Source organism: Gallinula chloropus, assembly GCF_964237585.1.
Source record: "Gallinula chloropus genome assembly, chromosome: 13".
NCBI lineage: Eukaryota > Metazoa > Chordata > Aves > Gruiformes > Rallidae > Gallinula > Gallinula chloropus.
The window spans coordinates 12141473-12164794 of record NC_140098.1 but is presented as its reverse complement, the minus strand read 5'-3'; the positions used below and the strand labels follow the sequence as shown (position 1 = coordinate 12164794).

General features: G+C 39.8%; 1 protein-coding gene across 1 annotated transcript in view; it reads left to right on the top strand.

The window, feature by feature from the left end:
* Window positions 1–23322, top strand: part of ESRP2 (epithelial splicing regulatory protein 2) — a 43206-nt gene that overhangs the window by 3507 nt on the left and 16377 nt on the right. Inside the window, exons 4-11 of the mRNA XM_084269894.1 lie at window positions 16860–16973; window positions 18987–19101; window positions 19839–19937; window positions 20060–20114; window positions 20900–21010; window positions 21791–21923; window positions 22120–22162; window positions 22672–22973. Of these exons, the coding sequence (XP_084126020.1) occupies window positions 16860–16973; window positions 18987–19101; window positions 19839–19937; window positions 20060–20114; window positions 20900–21010; window positions 21791–21923; window positions 22120–22162; window positions 22672–22973 (972 nt within the window). The remainder of the gene's footprint in view (window positions 1–16859; window positions 16974–18986; window positions 19102–19838; window positions 19938–20059; window positions 20115–20899; window positions 21011–21790; window positions 21924–22119; window positions 22163–22671; window positions 22974–23322) is intronic.

Sequence of the window (23322 nt, the reverse complement as noted above, 5' to 3'; positions counted from 1 at the left end):
TTGGGTTCCCACTCTACATGTAGAAGGAAGTGAAACTCACTAAGAACAAATCCATTGTAGCTTCTCTGTGCTTCAGAGGTCTCTCCAAACCTCAAGCATTCTGTGAGTGTAACTGGTAAATGGTAGATCAGCTGCTGTGGGTCTGGAGATTTTTCCAGTGGCCACAGAAAGCCTCTTTCCTTCTATTACTATCTAATTCCCTTTCCAGCAGCGTTAGGGTCTACGAAACGGCTGCAAGCTGTGGTTCAGCCTTGTAACAAGGCCTTTCTGGATCCCATGCAACATTTCAATTTTGCTTCAGATTCTCACAGGGGAAAATTTCACACAACTTACTGCTTGGGCTCATCTTCAGCAACATTCTAAAATAGGGCTCCCCAACGATACGTTTTTGCTGTGTAATTTTACAAAGTGAGATTCTGCAATAGGGCCCCCAAATAACCGAGCTGTTTGCTGCAGTGTGTGTTCTATGTGTTTTGCTACAAGCCTTTAGATGCTGTACTTGTTCAGGATAACAGGCATTTGATTCCACAGATGCTAGTATGTTTATGGGTTTGAGCTGTATTTTCTGATAGGTGTTGTGCAATGTTTGGATAGCTACATTTTCAGTGGGGAGGGGAGATCCTGACAGTGTACAAATACTAAGGAAATAGTTACCTCAAGTCATAAAATGTGTACCCTTAAGAAGCAGTCTGTTTGTATTTAGTTCTAAATGGCATTAATAACTTCCCTCAGTTGTTGGACTAATAATGGTAGATTTATAGTTGCTGAGCTGACTGTGAGATGTGGTGTAGTTGCAGAATGCTGCCAAGTACAAAAATGTGACTTTTGGGTTTTTTAAACAAAGTAAGTAGGACATCTCTTGTTCAGGTGTGTGTTTGGAACTCTTGAGCCTATGATGTAAAGCTCTAAACATGTATTGCCTACATTGCTTACTTACTAAAGGGATAATGTCCTGTGTTTCTTCCTGCGTTACTGGGACATTCTCACTAGGTTTCATTGTTCAGTAAGGCTGGCTTATTTAGCATGATGTTTATATTTTTCTAAGTGCTGGAACTTCATGGTTGTCCACTTTCCAAGCTTTTAAGGGAGAAAATCAATTTTCAGGTTGCTGTCTAAAACGTTGCAGCAATGGAAGCTTGATTTTAAAGAGCAAAACCAAAATGAACTTTGCCTTTCTCTTAGCCCCATAACTCCCATTAAACTCCAACTCAAAAAAACCTCCCATCTTCATGTGTTTCTCTGGTTCTAGCCATGGAGGTTTGGAGTTAAGGATTGAATACTAAATTGGAAGTGTTGTGGATTTCTTAATCCTTCCCATACAGAAAACCTGGCTGAATCAGGATGACTTGCCTTAAGACATGTAACTTTCCCTTTGCAAGGCAATATTTGCATGTCTTCCTGACAAAGGATAAGTCTAAGAAGAGCTAATAAATTTGGAGAGCTGTCTGCAATATTTAGCTGTAATTACCATCTGCTTTGAACATCAAATGAAAAGGGAGAGGTCTGAGAGCTGGGGCTGCTTTTGGACCTATTGAAAGAGTCCAAATTTCATCTATGGGTTGACAATTATTAAAAAATTGCTTGAAAAGTTGCCCAAGTCTTGCTGATCTTTCATTGCATTTTACACTGAATCCATTGATAGTGGATTCGATTAGAGTCTCAGACATAGACAAAAAGCAAGCCTTTTCCCCCTCTCCTGAACTATGCAAAGATTGGAAATACCGAGGAGGTGCCACTTCAGCAGGGGAGAGCAAATTACTGGTTCTCTAAATGCTGTTTGGATGCCTATTGATCATCCAGCTGAGCTACAGGTGCAGTTTATTTTCTCACATATCAACAAATTCAGCAAGAAAGAAGCTGGTTAGATGAGAGTTTGGAAGCAAATGGGATGTGGGGGGAGAGGTGGAAGAACCAGTGAATTCCTCTAACCTGATAAACCGGTTACAACTCTTCTTTTTTTTTTTTTTTTTTTTTTCAAAGTGAAACTTGTTCTGCAGCCTCTTCACAAAGTGCTAGCAGAAAGCAGCAGAAAGTTTCCTTGGCTTGCTTGCCAGCTGCTGCACCTTCATTTTGAAGAAATGATTTTTTTTTTAATATTTTTTTTTTTATATCACCTCTGAACCTTCAAACTGCAGAAAAAAGCCTGAAAATGCAGGGTGATTTATTTGTGTGTGTCACTGTCTCTTGGTTGGTCTTGCAACTTCAGATTATTTGGTGACTGCATCACCTCAATAAAAATAAAACTCCCAACAGAGGCTGTGTTTTGGAATATTTGCTGGGTCTGAGTTCTGACGTTTTGGAGCAGGTGCTTGGCAAACCTTTGGCAAGTGTTACTGAGCGAGCTGTTCTCTCCATAACAAATACTTAGGGTGTAGTTTCACAGGGTTTGGCTTTAGCAGTGAAGCCGGCTGCTTTCTTGCCCCTGCACTGTACTTTGCCATCTTTTTGTTGTGTTGGTAAAACCCTTTGTGAAGCTGTGCTGTAAACAGGATCACTGAAACGAGCAGGTAGGGTGGGAACTTGTAAGCTGCTTTGCTGTCCAAACTCATGTCCCATGAAACTACGCCCTTTGGTTGTATTTTCATGATCCAACATGTTTAATGGTGATACCAGCTTAAGGTATTTCTGCCCCCGCATTATATTCTCTTGCTGCAATTGTGAGAACGTTTTAGTGGCACCTTTTACTTAGGTGTTTACTCCCTCACCTGTGTTCTGCCAGTGCAAAGGTTTTTGGGGCTGCATATTAAAGTGGAGAAAGGCGTTGTTCACAGTTAAAAAGGTTCTGGTTCAGAATGGTTCTGTGTAATGTAGTGTGTGGCAGATTAGGTGGTGTTCTTGAGGGCAGCCATAGCACCAAGGTGTGGGGTGAAAGGACAGGTTGCCCACCAAGCAGATGTAAAGTGAAACTGTGCCCTTGGTTTTGGTATCAGCAGTGAGCGATGAGGACATCCTGACAGCCACGAGGTCACCTTCAGGTTGTCAGGGCAGGTAAGTGATAAACTCCTGCTCTTACAGGAGGGCAGAGTGCGCTGTGTGCATGTAGCCCTATGCAGGGTTCTTCACATATACTAGGATTTAATGGCTTGCTATTCCCATTGATAAACTTAGAGGAGCATTTGTTAAATTCTGTTTGGCAATATTCCAATATTGGGTATCAGCCTTTATTGTTGGGAAGTAAGGATGTGCTGATGCTTTCTGTGTCTGCAGGTGTTAGAGCTGGGACTTTTTTCTTCACCAATGAAAATGGGTGGTTAACTCTTGTTTCCGAACCCTAGTTGGAATTCTGTTGATGGTACAAACTGTTTTTCCCTCTACAAATCCTCTATGCTATCCAGCTCCCACTAATTATTGAAATACCCAAATATGTTCTCTCAAAAACAGTCAATTGAAACAATTCCTCTGTTATGTTAATAATATATATACACATGAATATATAGATGAAGATAGCGTGAATGCAATTTTTTATTGGCAGCACTTATGTTCTGTTAGGCTTTGTGGAAAAGCAAGCTTGGTTTCTCTGAAGGCTGCAATAATTTCATCTGAATTCCTGGAGTATTTCCTTAAACCTTGCTTTGTTACTGTGTTTAGTTGCATTTCACTTCAGAATGAGCAGAGAATTAGATAAAGGAATTTGTTTAAAGCTGTGTATTTTTTCCATTGCAAGCATAAAAAATATGGTAGTCTTGACTAGCAGGGCTATCTTCTCTTAAAACTAGAATTGCCAAAATCCATTAGATACAAATAATTTGACCCAGTGGTTTGAGGATGAGCCTGAGTAGACTTTTTATGATAGCAGATGCTGCCGCTTGTTCTGAAGATAACATTAAATCTCTTACCAAGTCTGGGTACATTAGCATATAAGGAAAATAAACTTTATGGCCAGTCCAGAGTAGCTTGAAACACCTGTCTTAACAGGGTGATGCTGTGCAGTATTTGAAAACTCTGTTGCTAGCACATTTGAACATCCTCACAGCTATAATATAAAGTCCAAATACTTGAATTTCTCATGAAATTAAGTCATTGGAAGACAGTAAACGTGGGGTAGAAGCCTTTTAATACTAAGATTTCTGGATCCTCAGAGACTTAAACTTCTTTCCTGTAACTTGCTGTAAGTAGCTACTGAAAAAGTCACTGGAAATGTGTTAATGAACTAGAGCTGGCATTGTCAGAAGTGACTAGGGAATGAGAGGTGAGGAATAAAGGGTTCATATTCTACCATTCTGACATTAAGTATACATGCAGTCCTTCTACCAGTTTTTCCATGTTATCATGGAAGCAGCTTAGAAAACTCTGTGGATACACTGGGTTGTCTTCAAGCTTCATTCTGCTTGTGGCAGCCTTTTATCTGGTTCTTGTCTCAGCTTTTGAAAGGGTTGCACAGTTCTTGCATCGGTGTGCTGGCTTGCTTGGATTTCTGTTTTCTTTATAAAAAGAAACACAGTTGTATGTAGAAGCACTTGGGGTAGCCAAGTGCTGCCAAACGAGGGCAACATCTCTGTCAACATGTTACAGCACTTCTTTGCTGAATAGTTAGGTTTGAGTGACGCATAGATGCTGGAATTGATATTGCTGGCAAAGCAGTGCTGTGGCCAAGAAGAAAAATGCTGATTGGAGATGATTTTTTTTTTTAAAGCAACACAATGACAGCCCTGTTTTGTTTTTTAAAATTTCTATGGTTAAAATTGGAACTTTTACATCTCTTTAATTAGAAAAATAAACAGGAATTCTCCTTCCTCACATTCCTGTCTTTGCCATCTCCTGTCTGCTCTGGAAAAATGCTCTTTTTTTTTTTGTTTGTTTTTTTGTTTTTTGTTCATACTAGTTGCTGCATAGAAATTGCAGAGATACCATGTTGCTTTCATTCATGATCAGTTTGTTAGCTAGAACCTTACTTCAGGAAAGGAAGAAGATACTGTTACTTTGAAAGGGACCTTCATGTGTGTGTCCTAGGAAGGTACTGAATCACAGGTGATAGTTGCTCTACAAACCATTTTTACTGCTCCGCTCTAATAAATCTGTGATGATGTTCTTTAAACTGTTCCAGCTTTCTCCAGTATACTTCTATACAATAGCCTCTTTTCTTTATTTATAAACAGCTGCTCTACGAATCTGTCCCTTGTTCGTTAAATCCCTGTGCTGTGAGGATTAGATGTGTATTGTAGGAGAAATACTATGCAAGAGATACTGTGAATTAAAATTTAATTGCTCACCACTTGCAATCAGTGACAAAACAAAAAAACCCCAGTCCTGCTGCTTCACCCAAACTTCCATTTAAAAATATTTTAGTTTTTCTTTCCTCCTGCTGCCTTTCTTTGTACAGCTGCAGTGAGCAGGGGAGACAAAAGGCACTGAGAAATAGTTATTGTGTTAGCACTGAAATATTGAAAAGGTAACAGTTGTATTCTCTTTAGCAAAAACTTGGCTCCTGTGATGATTTTAGACACCTGTCAGGTTAAAAGAAAAGATTCCATTACTAGAGCTTTAGTCCAGTCTCTGAATTGTGTTATCCTTCTTACAGAACTGAAATAAAAACTTTCTAAAACTTTTATCAGTGGCATTTCCATTATCTGGCTTTACTTCTAGAGAAATTTAAGCATGTGCTGTAACATCACTCTAAATTGTGCAGATATTGGCAATGTGTGAAATTAAATGTCTTTACAAAAATCAACAGAATTGCTTTCCTGGTAAGCAATCCTGTTGTAGTGAATTGCACTAAGAGTAAAGTAAAGCTGTAATGTGCAACTTGGAAAATAAAAGTGCAAAAAATACTGTGGAGGTTTTGCTTTGTATTACATATCTCTGTACCAGAGAGTTAATTTAGGAGTCCTTTGCAGCCGAAGAGAGATAACACATCAAACCTTGAATCAAAGAACTGTTGGATTGGAGGGGGGTGTTGGCGGTGAGAGATGGAAAACATGTAGCAGTCATGAGAATGTGACTGTGGTCGAGCTGTAGGGTTTCCCTGCTGGATTACTCTACTGTGTTAGCCAGTGTTACTTCTGCAGGACAACTTGTTACAGAATGAACTTTTGCTTACTGTAAAGCATGTGAAATGGCATCGTGTAAGTATGAAGTGCAGGAGGAGAAAACCTGCTGTTAAGGTATGCTTAAAGAAACAGATGAAAATATGGACCAATCTCCTCTTCCTGTGAACCTTGGACACTGAGTTTTGATCACAAGAAGCTGCCTGACTTGCTTCGTGTTCCAGGCAACTCATATCATGTCTTTCCGGTCACAATGTACTCCCTTTGGAAACAAGAGCCTAACTGACAGGGTGTAGCTCTGTTAGAGAAAGCAACATCTAAGTGATGTTGCTGTTATAATGTCACCTCTAATGTTCCTATTCTGTATTGGACTTGTAATCCCTTGGAAGGCCATGTGTGAATTCTGATCTTACTCAGGTATGAACACTTTTCCTGTTATCAAACAATTCCTGCTGCATGGGGTTGCTGTGACTAAAATTTCACAGATTAAATGCAAGCTGATTTAGGGATCTTCTACTCATGTTTTTGTGGAACCATATTGAACAAGAAAGAGAAAGCTCCCTGTTTCTGAAGCAGAGACAGCTTATGAAAGTGACTGGTTTTGCTTGTACTCATCAGGGTTTGAGCAACAATTACTTGAATTCTTAAATAGGCAGATATAGTTCATGGATCTCAAGGATGTTATTCAGGAAAGTCCCTGCCTAAGATATTCTTTAAGTTTAAAGGAGAGGATGGAGTATGAGAGAATGTTGAAGGAAACTGAATCGGGGATAATAGGTGTGGGGTTTTTATGTTTCCTTTTTACTTTTCCCTGGATATTACTACAAAAACAACCTGAAAAATAACCCAATAGGGAGAGAAGAAAAGAGGGGGGAAAAAAAAAAGGTTTGCAGGTATTAGCTATTCTCCTACAACTGGTTAAGCTTCCACTACAAACAATGAGGTAGTGTTGAGTAAATAGAGCAGTGCCATGCATTACAGTCAATAGAGCCAGTGCTAAAGATCACATTGCTAATGAAAGTTTGTCCTTGAAACAGAGGTAAGTAGGAGTGGGGGAGGTATAGAACACAGAGAGCTCCTGCTTAAGTCAGGACTTCGGGAAATATTGCAATCATGGTATTAATTAAAACCTAGAGTTTGGAAAGTGTGTCCAACCTTGTCTTTCAGGCTGTAATGACTTGCTCTGTGAGTTGAGCTGATAGCAAGCAGCCCGTGAGGAGTGTGAGGCACCATTGTAATCCTGCTTGAAATGTAGGTAAAAGGTTGACAGTATGGATTTTTTTGCATTACTAATAATCAGCGTTTCCTTTTGCTTAAAGACAGACTCGTGAGTACTCTGTGCTAACAAATGCTAGGGTGTTGTGTGAGTATGCATCTTTGTTGCATTATTTTGTTGGTTTTGATAGCCAGTGGCCTTTCAATACAGGTTAGTTTAAAGGTGAAAACTTACTTTATCTCAGTGTGTCCTTATTTAGCAGTTTCCTGACAGATAATATAGTAGTAAAGTAAGTCCAGAAACTCTGAAATTCTTCTGTTGCTGGACTGGGGTGCTTTATCTTACACAAGACTAACTTCAAGTAGCTTATTTGTGGAGTACTCTGCATATTTCAACACTCTCTTATTAAAACAGATTGTGCTTTTGAAGATAAAAGCTGTGACCTGATTGCTGTGACATTTAGATGGCCTGAACCATGGTCTTGCCTTTTATGCTTAATGCATTATGTGAATTAGATGCTGTAGATACCATAGCTGGAAAGCATGCAAATAGTCCAGTGTTGCAAACTTTGATCTAAGAAATAATTAATCAAAAATGGTCATAAACTGCTCAAGTGGCATTGCTTGGACAGATCTTTGTCTTGGCAGATGGCTAGATTTTTGCATTCTTTCCTAGGAAGGATAAAACATTTCGTTAGCTATTGTTTACTTCGTAGCACAAAGACCTGGGCCCAGTTAAAATGAGCCAAATACAGAAATAATGTGGAAATTTCATCCTTAAGGCAGTTTATTGAGTCCTGAGTCACAAGGGTGTTCATGTTCTACCTGCTAAACAGACCTATTTTTATGCAGAAAGTTAGCTGTAGGCTGCCCTCACCTGAGCTGAAAGTTTCCGGTCCCTCTATGTGAGTCTGAAGGAGTATGATGAATTTTGAAGTACTTCTCTGTGTTTTGGTGAATGGAAGGATGTGATAAACTTGAAGAGTGTCTTCCATTTTCCTCCTTTGAACTCTTATGGTCATTAGAAGAGTCACATGTAGGCTGTGTGCCTTCCTGACTCAAAAAGCTGTGGTGACCTGTGTGATGACAATGGGGAACAGGATAAGATGGTATTATGTCCTGGAACTTGAGCTTCCCAACAAAGTAAAAGATAAAAGTGAATATCGTAAATAGCATTAAAAATGCAATTCTGTAACTATATTTCTTCTTTTGAGCATTTGTGATGTTTGGAATCTCATGGCAGAACCAAGTGTAGGGGAGTTGAGACCTTAACCCTGTTACCTTTTTAACACATGCCATGGATGGAAAGAATTTATTTGTTTCTATGAGAAAGGCAACAAGATGAGTTTATTATGTCTATGCAGACACCCAGTGTAGATGAAACTGCTTTGGAACAGATGCATGGTACCTGGTTTGCTGCTGTTGGACCTCTAGTCAGCAAAGAATACAAAGTCTGCGGTTCTGGAAGCATCTCCTTGAGACAGAGGAGAGAAAACCTGCTCCTACACTTGCATGTTCCAAAGTTGGATGGAAACTCTGGGTTTGGGTAATATATGCATCTGTGGTGGCCGTTGTGACTGACTACTCAGTTACTTAATACAGTTTATGGTACCTCAGGTGGCTTAAAATGATATGTGACTTGACTGGTCGTATTGAGCACAGTTGTATTGTCTGTGGCATGCTGGAAATGAAAACCATGCTTTTGTCCAGTCTTCAGTCACTAAATCTCAGGTATTAGTGTTCAATAGAGCAAAAAATTGCTTTCCTCTTAATAGGAGAAATCAAACTGGTAATATTGGTTTTTAACATTTCTAGTGAGTGGACCTGGGCTGCAAAGAAAAAAAACCTAAAGAGTAACTTTTTTTTTTCATGCTTGTGTCTTAATAGTATCTAATTACAGTTTTTTTTTCCTGTTTTGGTAGGAGAGTAACATAAAAAAATCTTAGTTGCGGCTTGTGGCTGCCCTGTAGCTTTCACTTATTTTTTTCCATACAGTAATTCCAGTACAAGGTCACCATGTATCCGTTATCAGCCTCGTGGAAGAGGAGTTAACAGATGAACAAAGACAAGGGCTTACTATAGGATTCTCTGTTTAAAAAGTTACCTAGCACAATAAAGGGTTATCATACTTGTAAATACTGCTGAAATGCAGTTTGTGCACCTCCCAGTAGTATTGACATGCTTTAAATTCCTCCATTACATGGATAAGGCTGGCATTATCACTGGGGTTTGAAGACTGAAGGAGCAGAAAGCTACCTGTGGAGAGTATTGTAAATAAATGTGAGACCATCATGGGCACATCAGGATCTGAGGTACAAAGTCCAAGTGAAAATATTTCCCAAAGTTGACATGTCATGGTGTTTGTGTGTTCAAGCTTTGTCTACTAAACTCATGGCTTGATACTCCTGAGATTTCTCATGCTGTATTGGAGTCTTTAGGATGTTTTTCAGTGCTGTTTCAGTCTTGGTTTTGTTTTGATGTCAGAAAATTTCTGTTAATCAAATTCAGCTGCATCTTGCCTCTTGATTTCCTCCTTTTACCCTTCTCCAGACAACATGTCCTTTTCCAATCACCCCCCCACGTATATGCACTATGGTGGCATTGATGTAATGGTCTTTCATGTAGTGTCAGAGTAGGTGAAACAGTCCAAACTGATCAGAGAATGAAGCTGAGGCTGGAAGGAACCTATAGATGTCATCTAGTTCAACCCTGAAAAAGCAGGGTCAGCTAGAGAGCTGCCAAGGATTGTGTTCAGTTGAGTCTGAGTACCTGCAAGGGTGGAGAGTCAGCAACTTCTCTGGGCAGCCTGTTTCAGTGGTCAACCACTGGAGATCTTTGAGGAACTGCACTTGCAACTGTAGAATTGGTTTTGGGTGTTCTCTGGCAATAAATTGTAGAGGACTTTCTGGAAAATCAGGCTTCAAGGCAAGAACTGCAGTATCTTTGCCTGTTGAAGCAGAACTTGGAATAGAGAATCTTCACACGCCTCTTTGGAGATTGTAATTTGTTTTTCATGCTTCTCTGACCTGACAGAAGTCAGATCGTTGTTGTATGATCTACGCTGAAAGCAAAGAATGACCCACACTAGGGGCCTAAAAGACAGTCTAAAGCTCTAATGTAGTGATTACCATAATGTCTAATAAGTAGTGATGATTTTTTTTTTTTCTCTTTAGTCAGAGCACACAGGATGTTCACTGCAAAGTGGTAGTATGTCTGATAATGTAAAGCGTGTGGTCTCATTGCTAGGAGAGCTGCAATTAATTTCAGTGTCTCAGTTGACATTTCACATGGTAAAATGTAAGAGTGTGCATGAGAGTGAGCTCTGGGATTTCTGGATTGAAAAAAGCTTTATGTGGTTGCTACTTGTTTCTGCAATGTTAAGCACTGCTATATGTGTGCAAGTCTATAGATCTTGGAATTATTGATTTTTTTTTGGTGAATTCTAGTTGATTATCTGTCTGACTGCGAGCTGTAGCTATCAAACTTCATTATGCTCATAAAATGGAACAAAACTCAGGCTCTGAGAAAATGTTGAGAAACATGGTGAATTCAAACTTAGAAATAATTTTTAAAATTATCCTGAATTGTTAGATGTGCAAACATGAAAGTTGAGCTGATCTGATGAGATATTGTAATTCGTCTCACTATATATTTTTATACATAAACGTATATGCATGTGCACACAGAGATGGATACAGAGAGGGCCACGAAGATGATCAAGAGGGCTGGAGCACCTCTGCTATGAAGAGAGGATGAGAGGGCTGGCTGGGTAAGCCTGGAGAAGAGAAGGCTGTGGGGGGACCTCATTGCAGCCTTTCCATCCCTGAATGGAGCAGAGAAACAGGAGGGAATCAGCTTTTTCCAAAGGGCAGAGACTGGCAGGACAAGGGGGATGGAGTGAAGCTGAAGGAGGGAAGGGTTAGATGAGGTGTTGGGGGAAGCTCTTTCCAGAGAGAGTGGTGAGGGGCTGGAACAGGCTGCCCAGAGAGGGGGTGGTTTCCCCATCCCTGACGGTGTTCAAGGCCAGGTTGGTTAGGTCTCTGGGTAACCTTGTGTAGCTCCAGGCCTGGAGGTTGGTGTCCCTGCCTGTGGGAGTGGGGTTGGAGTGCTCTGATCCTTGGGGTCCCTTCCAACCCATGCCATTCTATGATTCTGTGATCTGTATATTAGAGCTCCCTGCCTGTAATAGTTTCTGTGCTGCTGATCTCCAGCTTGTTTTCTAACAATTCCTTACTGGAGGAGGTCTCTTAAGTAAAATAATTTGTGAAAGAGATTCCAAATAGATCCCTAGCTTCTGCTTCACATGGAGATTGTGTGTTTCTCGGAGTAGATTGATTTCTTAAAATTTTACGAGTTTGAGCATGAGACATAAGCAGTTCACGTCTATGTGCCTCAGATAAAACGTTTTTGCCTCCAAGTGGGTGTATTCTACACATCTGTGAAGTACTTTCACTTTCTGTAGGACCGTTACATATTAGTAACATGAGTTCTTTAAGATCAAGGGATTATATTGGAATTTATGAGCGTATGTGAGCTGAAATGCCTTTTTTTATTATTCCTGAAAGTTTTGCTTTTAACGACCAAAAGATGTCACTCCTGAATAAGTTTTGGGTTGGTTTCTTTGGTTGTGTTGTTTTCTTGTTTGGGGGTTTATTTTCCAAACGACTGATCTCAAATTCTAAGCCTGTTCAAATCCTTTATCCTGGATCAAGTATCTGTCTTAATTTTTGTCTGGACCAGCTGTGATTTGTCTTCACACCTAAATCATGTCATAGAAGTCAAAATGAGCTCTCTGATATGCTAATCTGGCAGAAACTTAGTCTTGTGTAATCACCAAACTGTTATCTCTGGGCACTTTAGTAACATGTCTGTCAATACCGTTGATTTGAAACCAGGTCCCCTCACCAAGGACCATCCTTTGTGCAGGGAATATCAATACATCTAATAACTCATCTTTCCACTTGGGAATAGATACATGTCTAGGTTAAGGATGGACTACAAGGTAAGCTGCTTTCTGGAGTTTTATGTTATGCTTTATCATAACATTCCAGACCAGATCAAAGTACAAGGATGCCTTCAGCTCTGAAGCTTTGGGAATAATTTTGTGTCTTGTCTGGTGCTGTTAGCTGGGATGGGGCAGTGGGGCTAAAAGAAGGAAAACAGAGAAACATTGCTAAAGGAAAGGATCCCATTTTGAAGATGCAGTAGGACTGCTGGAGGTCTGAGGAGTAGAAAGCAGCCAAACTTTCTGTTATTTCTCAGAGGTGAATTAGAGAGGATTCCCCAGAGTATCTTGATGTTTTAGAAAAGGTTCAGTTGACAGCATGGAACTGAACTATCTTTCGTATTCTGCTACCATGCCAGACACAGATACAGTGCAGATGCCTTGGCCTTTCTCAAGGAGAGCTATTTTTAGTTGGGGAAATGGGAATATTCAAATAGCCAGAGGTTTATTGTAGTGCTTCGTGCTTCATAACTATAGAAAGAGCTTAATGAGGAGTCTTGTTTCTTTAAGATCCACAGCTTTGTTCAGTTATAGTTAAGGCAACACTAAGGGGGCCGTGTCATGTCAGTCACTTGGGATTCATTTGCAGAAAACACAGCAGCTTGTGCTGGCTTTCATCCAGCTTTGCTGCTGGCGAAACATGTCTCTTCGCTCTCTTTGTACTCTCAGCTAGGGACCAAAATCCTGTTTAGCCAGTTTTTCAAACTGGTGCTCAAATCTGTCCTTCCCTCTGCCCACCTTTTCTCCAAGAACGTTTCTGTTTCGTGGAGAGCAGCTTGTTTAATTCTTCCTCTTCTCTCTGTTCCATTTTTAATCTCAGTACTGAGTTACCAAACATTCCATTTAAACATGGAATGGTTCATCAGAGCTCTACTAGAGAGGCTGATCTGGTGGAATAAGAAATAAAGAGTGGAAGGTGATGCCAATATACTGTGGTTCTTGCAGTTGAAATGAGGGCTGGTTGCAAGATGCAAACAGTGCTAATTAACTCTCAATGTAACTCTGTTGCTAAGAAATAAGTAGATTAACAGGGGAGACACAGGGTGTGGGAGCTTGGTGGAGGTAGTCTCAAGGTGGGGCAGCTTTGCATGCTAAAGTGGAGGAGCGCTATGGAGGGCAGCATGAAGATGAATGACAGGAGGTAAATAGCTGAGATGTTTTTTATTAGTGGAGTGAAGGAGATGTGGATGGAATTTAGGAAATGACAGTTGTGGACAGGTTGTTCAACATGTGAGACGGAAAAATGTAATGTAAATCTGGCACTGGCCTCAACTTGTCCTTAGCTTGCTGCATTTGGGTGCATGCCAGCTCGATGCTGGTTTTTGAGATGCTGCCTGAATTTCATAGTGCAAAAAGGAGGCTGGAGATGGCTTTTCTGCAGGAACACTGAATCGCTTAATTCATTTCAATGCGGCTTTATAAACACATCTGCCATGGTTGCTTTAAGTCCTTTGGATACACGTGATAGGCTGTGTCTATTGCCTGAAAGACTTTAGGGTCTAGTGTAACCTACAGTAATGAGAGCTGAGGCACAGCTATGCTTTCCATAATTAACCTTTCCAGAATTCATACTTAACCTTTCCAGAATTTAGAGACATAGATGAAAGAAGCCAGTTCAGGCTAATCTCAGCTATCTGTTGTTCCTGGGGAGCTGTATTACCCTTGCTATTTTGCCTCATGTTGTTCTAGGGGACTCTTTCCATTCACACTCTGCTACCCCATTCTTCTTTTCAGTTAGCCCATGCTATAGCTAAAGTGCTTTGTGTACGAAGGATGTCTTCTGACTATTCTTCCCACACTCTGTTTGCCCTCTTCTGGAGCAGTACACCCCAAAGTTTGAAAAAGGCTGTTTTTAAAGTAGAGGTTTCTAAATAGCACTCAGCAAGGCCTGCCAACCTTGTGGTGTTTGGTCTGAAGCATGTCAAGCTGCTAGCCTCTAGTAAGAAAAGCAGACAATAGTTTTGACATGTCAGTTGTCCCACTGGAAAGGAGTGTGCAATGTTAAATGTTATCACTGACATTTAATAAATACACAGTACAAATACTTAGGCTCGGTTAAAAATGAAAACAAATGCTGCCTCCCATGTCTCCTTTAAACCTTGGTACACTTCAAGTATTGGTCGTTCTGCTGTCCTTATGCAATATTTCACTCTTACTGATGTCTTCTCGCCAGGGGCTTCTGAAAATGTGTGTTGTGTATCTGTCTTTTCAGCTGTATGTTGTGTGGGATGCACCATCTGAAAAAAAGGTGAATACATCAGGGCAACAGTCATGACTCTTAACAATTTGCGTTATGCGATTTGGCCTACACATTTCCTCCCTTGTCCAAATGTCTTTCTCCTTTTCTTTCCAGCTGGGTGAAGACTTTTTTCTTACGTTTTATTTATTTGCTGCTTCCCTTAACTTGTTTGTGTTGGATTTCTTCTTGCATCTGATCAAAATAGCTCCCTAATTGCACTCTTGTGCATCTTCAGAAGCACACGGTACAAGGTTGAAGGTTTGGGGAGTGTTTTATTGCTGTTCATCAGTAAGACTTCCTTTGCTTCCTTTTGGCAAGAATCCCTGTACACCTTCTGGAGGCTAATTCCTATCACAATTTCCAATCCCGTATTACAAATACTTGCTCTTTACAGTGCCCAGGAGTTAAACCAGAAAGTAATAAGGTGCTGCATTTAATAAGGCAATTTTCTTAATGTTTCTTATTGTGATGAGAATATTTGTTGCTGGCCTGTGACTGGCATTTCTCAGAACTGCATTTCTGAAGTGGTTGCTTTTGAGTCCTCTGGAATTTTCTTCTTTTTCTGGTGCTTACACATCAGCTGAGGTATTTTGAGCACACTCAGATCTCAATTTTCTGACTCTAAATCATCCCTAAACAATTACTTGCTTTATAGCCTCAGGTTCTTCAAGAACTTCAACAACCCGAACCAGCAATCAAAGGGAAACTGGCTTTCTGAATCTACAAGAATTTGGGTGGTTAGTGGGGTTTTTGATGGGTTTTTTTGCTTGCTTGTCTTGGGTTTTTGTTGGGGGTGATATGGTGTGTTGGTAGTGTGCAAAGAATGGCATTGTAAAGTTTGGGGGGTTTGGATTTTTTTTTTTTTTTGGGGGGGTGTATTTCACCCTTCTTCATTTCAAAGATTTTCTGTTCGATATCAAAGAGCTTATAGATATAAATATATACAGATACATGTCTGCAAACTAAGCAACTTGCACAAGATGCTGATTTGAGTGCATTTCCTTACCCAGCTTGGCCCCACGGTTCTCGTGGCGTGATACGCAGCTACTACTACCACCACAGCATTTCTGACCTCCAGGTGGTGATGGAACACTGGTTACCTGTCTGAGCCTATAAAATGGCCTGAATTGTAATTGAACAGTTCCTTTGAAATAAAGCCTGGGTGATCACATCTCTGCATCTACTAAATCAGGTTCGGTACCTGATTTCTCCCTGGTGGAGTCTTACCTGTGGGACACAGATGCTGCAACATGTGTTCACATGGTGAACACTGTGGATCAGGTCCTTAGGGAGTCATCTTTCCTGAGAGAGACCGTAGCTATGTAAAGTGTCATGTAATGTGTCCATGGTAAACCAGCCCCCTTCCCTCACATACACAGCTTAAAAAGCAGCACCAAGATATTGTCTGAGTTTCAAGTTGCTTGTAATTTGCGTTTGGGTGTGGTTGTTTTGGAGAGCAGTGGGTGGCTACTGCATCACGTGTTAATTATTGCTTTGTTTGCCATGCGATGCTTTCCTGGGAGGGAGTAGCATCAAGAGGAAAGCTTAAAAATAATTGTATTTGTCCCCTTGGAAGTTAGCTAACAAGCTACTATTTACTGATTTGATGCACGTAGGTAGTATAATGCAGTAGTTGACTATTATGAACAAGGAACTGAACGCTGGTATGGACTAATAAAAGGTTAGCAACTGTTGCATAAGGATGGAAAATAGCATTGAACAAGACAGATGGAGCTCTTTGTTCTTGAAAGTTAACCTCTTGGGGGTTATCCAGTATACAGGTAGGGAATAATTTTGTTTTATTTAGTGTTTGCAACACTGTATCTCTACCAGGAACTTGCATTGGCTTGGATCCAACTTGATTGTAACTTCACTTTTGCAGGTATTAGACCACAATTTGTTGGCTGTTCTTAGCATACAACTTCTGAAACATTAGCAAATCCTGATAGATAGATAGCTTTTTTCTTTTTGAAGTTCAAATTAAAAAAAAAAAGATGATTTAACTGAAGTCAGGGGTGCCATAGGGAAAGAAAGGCTGCTGCAAAATCGGTATTACCATTGATCTTGGAAGGTTTTTCCTTTTGTAGGTTTTACAGTTAGTTAGTTCAGACTTTGAACGTTGCCATTATAATACCATGACCTTTCATATGAACTCATAGTTCTGCCATGTTGCCCTAACTGTTCTTCTTATGGTGCTGCTGGTGTTCTTATTTTCTATCCCACAAATGCATATAATTCTTTTGCCTATCTTTATCAGGACCCCGCGCCAGTTAACTGCCATGTTTTTTTCAGAAGCCATTACAAATTGCTGAATTATGTTACTACAACATTTTTTTTTGAGGATGATGGTAACTGCTTGTTTTATGGAAATATCTGTATCAGCCAGTACAATGAAAGTTATCACTTTATTTTTCAGTTTAGTCAGCTGGTATCCAGTGATTTGAAAGTACTTGGAAGGAGCTCTTACACACTCTGCAGCGATGGCCAGTTACTCATTCGACAAGTCCTCCACCCAGAAACATCTAAGAAGGTATGAGATCAGAACTGATGCAGGAGGGCAGTACTGTGTTTTAAGGACATCAAAGAAAATCTCTTACATGAGATGAGCAAGACAATTTATCCTTGGGAGCTGTAGTGTTCCAAGAATATTTAAGATGATCTCCGCCCTGTCTCAACCCTCTGTAGCAGAGAAGTGGTTCTTGGGACTTGCTCTTGGAAGTCAACTATAGTACTTGAGGACTCCCAGATGAGCATAATGAAGAGGAAAATTAGGAGAGACAGGATAGACACAGGAACAATACAAGTACTTTGAATTTTGTGTCTGAAGAACTGGAAGCAAAGGTACAGGTCTAACCTCAGTAGAGGTGATGGAGAACAATTGCTTTGTTTAGGCTTGATTTAAATCACAGGTTCTGTGCAGAACCTTGGTTTCTACCAAGACCTGAAATTGCTAGGAGCCGTATGTCGGTGTCCTGTGGAGAGTAAGCACACGGGCAGTGACTTGCCCTGGAGAACAGCAGTGGTTCCCCATCTGCATTTATTCAAGGCAAAGTAGTCTTACAGCGTATTTGCTTCTCCCACACGAAGCAACAGTTTCTGCTCCCAAGTTGCTGCAAGGGCTGAGAGCAGGCTGTCTTGCACAGGAAGAAGAGTCTTGCCATTGTGCAGGGTGGTGGCTCTTGAGTGAGCCTGCTTGGCAGAGTCTGCAGGAACCCCACAGGAATGGGAGCTGCTGGCTTGGAAGGAGCTGACTGATCAGTTGTATTTTTTTTCTCTATATAAGGGTATTGGCTCATGCTGGGTTTCTACAAACACTCGTTTGGCATTTGTATTATATTAAAACATAACACTGACTCCTTATGAAAAGTGCATGTTTACGTAGGGATGAGGCAAGTAAAGAAGCAGGAGTAGTTAACATTCTAACACGATAGTACTTTTTTATTTCATGCCACCCTGTTATACTTACTGTGGGTTATTCTTTGTAGTTCCTTCTTGAAACAAATGTGAAACAAATGGACTAAAATGAAACAAACACTGTAATGTTGTGGAAGAAGTAATTGTCCATACCAGATCAAGGAATGGATCTAATCAAATGTTAAATCTCTTAACACTGTATTTCTTTCTCTCTTTTTTTTCTTTTTGCTCCTTCAATACTTTTTTGTTTGCAAAAGTGTATTTCTCCCTGCACATTAAATGTTAGTATGACTCAGACCTGAGCTTTTACTATTCCTACCATTCTAAGAAGTATTGCCCTGTGACTGTTCTAAATTCCTTATTTATGAAGTTGGGTGCTGTTTGGTTAAACCAAAGTCAAACTTTTTATATAGTAAGACAGTAGGAGAGAGCGAGAGGAAAACAATAGTGAATTAGACCAAAGCTGTTTGTTTTATCCCTTGAAAAAATAAGCTAATGTCTGAGTGAAGGGCCGCTTAAACATTGTTTAATAATGTTGTATAATTGAAATTCTTATCTAATATATAATAATAATGAATAAATGTCTTTAAGTTGCTGGAAGACACTTGTACTCTGTAACAATATTTATTTACACTTTGTTGTCATGTTTTCCATGAATGATAGAATAGTTTGGGTTGGAAGGGACATTAAACATCCTCTATTTCCACCCCTCTGTCATGGGCAGGGATACCTTTCACTCAATGGTACATGATGGCTTTTCGATGTAGCCACAAGAGAGAAAATAGAGTATCCTAACGGGGAATATTTATAAGTCAGCAAAACCTAGATTTTAAATTATTTTTATTGTTTTTTGTTTGTTTGTTGTTTTTTTTTTTCTCCCTAGCTCTCTTACCTAGCTGCTTTGCACAGGTTTGCCTCTCAGAAGCTATTTTGGGTTTGCTCATCCAGAGATCTAATTCTTTAAGGCTATGGAATTTGAACTGTGTTACAAAGGAACTAAACTGGTCTCTCATAGACAAGCTGATGATAGGCAACTATGTGACTTTTGAGACTGTCTCGTTCGGTCTGAAAATATTAATTGAAATTTAAAGGAATGGTGTGTACAAAACAAACTTTGTCTTCCCTGCAGAACTTCCTGCTGTCAGACTGCTTCTATTCCTTTTATGATCTGCGCAAAGAATTTCACACTTGCTACCCTAGTTCAGCCGCCGTGAAAGATCAGACTATCAAGACCATGGCAGAATGTATCCTTTTCCTGCAGCTTTTACACCAGAATCGATTATACTTCTTCAGTTTTTATCTGTTTGAGCATTTTATTCTTTTATTATAGAAGATTTTATTCTTCTGAACTATGATGTGAGTTTTAAAACCCCACAGGTAAAGTGGAAGTATGTGTTGGGTGGGCAGCTCTGCTTGCAACTATTTTTTCCAATCTGAGTCTAACAACAAGTTCTAAGCTGTATTTAGTAAATCTGCTAAAAAACCAAAACAAACAAACCCACATCAATTGCATTGATACTCGATCTTAAAGGAAAGGCTTACCGATCAGTGGGCTTTTCTGGCACTGCTTGGCCTGAAAGCTTCTACTGTTTGCAAGCAGTAATAGTTCTCTTATGATCCTGACTGAACTGAGTTTAAAGCAAAAACCCCACCACCCTACATCTACATTTTAGGAGAACTTTTGTGCCAGGGACTTGGTTAAAGTTCAGTTATGTTTGAAGTGATAGGAACTTATTCGGCACTTAAAAAAAACTATCCTATTAACACTGAAATGATGTAAGCTATCGGTAGTTTTCAGACTGTTGACCGTTAAAGTGAATATTAACCAGTTTATGAGCAGAGTAACAAATGTCTAATGGTCATGTGTCCCCACTAAGACCAGTAAATTTGATTAACAGTTCTGTGTTAATATCAGGAAAGGCTTATGACTTGTTTACAAATGATTGCGCAAGTCTGTTATTTTCTATAATCACCTGTTTAGATCTAGGCTTAGGGACAGATGAAACAGAGGAGGACTTTGGCGTGTGGCAAGTGAAAACCATGGTGGCTATCATTTTCAGCATGCTCTCTGAGAGTTGTAGTAAGTGACCTATTTATACAGAATGCTGAAATCTTTCTTTTCCTCTAAGAATTGGCAGTGGTACTGTCATTCTTAAGTAATCTCTGACCCTGGTTATATTTGAACTTGCTGTTTTGTTGCAGATCACATATTTACTGAGCCTGAAACTGTGAAGTACAAGTACGAGACAGGTCCTTGGTAAGTGCCCTTGTCACGGTTGTTTACAACTAAAGTCGAGTCTTGTCTCCAGCTGGTGAATAATCCTCATGACCACTGTGAAAGTAGGTTGGTTCTTGAGAACAGTGACAGCACATTCAGCAGTCTAGTGTAAACAGACTATAGCTGGTGTGTTGAATGCTGTACTTTAGTCCATGTCTCTAAAGTCACTGCAAGTAAAATGGTCTTTGTTCTCTAGCTTCTGTTTTGCATGGCAGCAAGGCTGACTTTTATCTTACCCAGTGGTGAAGAAATATTTGTGAACTTTCCCTAAGTCAACAAGGGTAATGGCTGGTGCACCCTACATCGAGCTGAGCTGCCTGGTGCCTCTGAAGAGTGGTCCAGGCGCTGTATTGAGTGCTGGGTTTAGGCAGGGAAGAAACTGAATGGCTCTCTGTTTTCAAATATGCTGCAGTAACTGGAGAATAAAGCATCTAAGTATAACATGTATTAATATTTAGGACTGCCTTGTAGCCATCTGTATTGGATTGTTAGGTCTTTCAAATAAAAGTGGTCCACTTCCTTATTACTTCACATTTTTAAGCAACTTCAATGTGGTGACACCTTGGGCATTGTATATATGAAAGGATTATCCCTGTTATCTTTCTTTATTGAAACAAATAATGGAATTAGAGGAATTAGAAGAGTCTCAACAGCAAATATACTCCTGATTTACAAGTTTAATTAGTTGCAAACTGAAATTTGGTAATACAGTGGAAAAACTAAGTTGAAGCTTACCTTTGTGACTTTTTTTTTTTTATGTGCAGTAGTAAATCTGAAACAGTGGACAGTGAGACAGTAATACGTGCCAGGGGTTTGCCATGGCAGTCTTCAGACCAAGATATTGCTCGCTTTTTCAAAGGACTCAACATTGCCAAGTAAGATCATAAGAATTTGTCTTTAGTAGCAAGTACTCTTAATATTTGTTACACATATCCCCTGCAACCCCGCTAGAGTCCTGGCTTCTAGTCTTCCCACCCAGGCCCCTTCCCACCCCACAGTCATGATAACAAACAGTCTTACCGGTCTTAGCTGTGCAAAGAAGAAAAGAAACTTATCAAATGAAACCCAACATACATTTGTTATTGCTAAGTACCTAAAGGGAGAAACTCCTGCTGTATTAACCAAGGCAGACTCCAAGATGTAATAGAAGCTTTAATTTTGTGCTGACTCTCCAGATGTACCTCCTAAACAGGTCCAATGTAGAAATCTCCCAAGTGTTGTTCAGAAGAAACTTGTGTGACAGATGTGTGTATACCTCTGGGTATTTATAATGCCAGTGAGTTTAATTTAGTGTGCTTGTCACTTAATATAATTCAGCCTCTGAGTGCTGAGAAAAATATTTCTCTTTTTTTTTTTAACTAGAGGTATGGGGAAATTCAAATACCCACCTCTGAGATGATAGGAAGGACTTACAAACTTATATCAGTGTGGAAGTTGAGGAAGTGGTGAACAGCGTGAGATCCAAGATCTGGCTGAAGCAGAGTCTGCACTGTCGTGTTACATAAAAACTAAATTAAATAGTGGATAGTAGCTATTCCTTCCTCATGTCCCTCTAACTCCACGTTAAATCTGATTTCTTTACTATTCTTACACAATTACTTATTAAATTTATTAAAGATTCAAACTAAGTTTACCGTGTTGGTTTTACCTTCCAGAGGTGGTGTGGCTCTTTGTCTGAATGCTCAAGGAAGAAGGAACGGGGAGGCATTAGTTCGGTTTGTCAATTCTGAACAGAGAGATCTGGCACTGGAAAGACATAAGCATCATATGGGTAGCAGATATATCGAGGTAAAAAGTAGTAACTTGAAACAGCTCTTTGGAGACCAAATTGAGTATTCGACTACAAGTTTAAAATGAGAAAAAAACTGCACTTCTGTTTTGCTTAAAGTACCAAAACCCAGTATCCTCACAGGTGGAAGAGCATGTGTGTTAGCTAAATATTGTAATTTTCATATGTGGCTTTTTTTTTCTTTTCCCCTTTAAGGTTTACAAAGCAACTGGAGAAGAATTCTTAAAAATTGCAGGAGGTGAGTGATGGTGGAGTTCAGTGTAATTACTAGAGTTTGTTTGGAGTGGCATTCTAGTTCTTATTTTTTTAATTTTTTTTCCCTTGGCTGAGGAGACAAAAGGATAATGAAGTGGCTTTTCCTGTTTTGCTTTCCAAGAATTCCTGACCCTGTCAAATTCTCGTTTCGTGTGGTTGAATTTGAGCTGTGAGCATTTGGGCTGTGATGTTCACAGACTGGTCTTGCTGACTGGGAGGAAGATGAGCCTTAGCAATTGAAGCATCTGTGTACCTTGTATAAATTTACACTAATCTGATCTTTGTTCCAATTTCATTAAAATATCAAACACTTTCAAGGTAAAGGAGTTTTGCTTCAAAATAGTTTACTGGAAGTTAGTAGTGTCTCAGATCTTCTACAGGTTTGTGCCTAGGCTGCTTCTTAAGGCTTTGCCAGTCCCACATCGTATGGAATTGACTCACCGTCATGGTCATACATTGCTGGCTGACCATATGCTGTCATCCTTCTAACAGGTACCTCCAATGAAGTGGCCCAGTTCTTATCTAAGGAGAATCAAGTTATCATCAGGATGAGAGGCCTTCCATTCACTGCTACTCAGGATGATGTCTTGGGGTTCCTGGGGCCAGAGTGCCCGGTCACAGGAGGAAAAGAAGGACTTCTCTTTGTCAAATACCCAGATGGGAGGCCCACAGGAGATGCCTTTGTGTTATTTTCCTGTGAAGAATATGCACAGAATGCACTTAAAAAGCACAAAGAAATACTTGGAAAACGTTACATTGAACTCTTCAGGAGCACAGCAGCAGAAGTCCAACAGGTTATAATTTTTGGCTGTGACACTCAAATCTTAACAGTTAAAACTAATGCTGGGAGGCAAATACACTGTAGACAATCATGAAAGTCTATTGTATCAATGATATGATGTCCTAGAAAAGGCAGTATGTGCTTCCTGATTTGGTGTGGAAAATTGTGCAGTGTTGTGTGTTGGGTTTTACTGCCACTGTTTTTGTTTGTTTTTTTAATATCCCTCAGATGGTGAAGTAAGAATCATGGAATAATTTTCTTCTACTCACAGATCAATTGAAATCACAGAAGTAATTTAAAAAATAGATTAGATTTGGTGTTACAGTAATGCTTCTTGAAAATCTGCATTATTTTTAAATTCT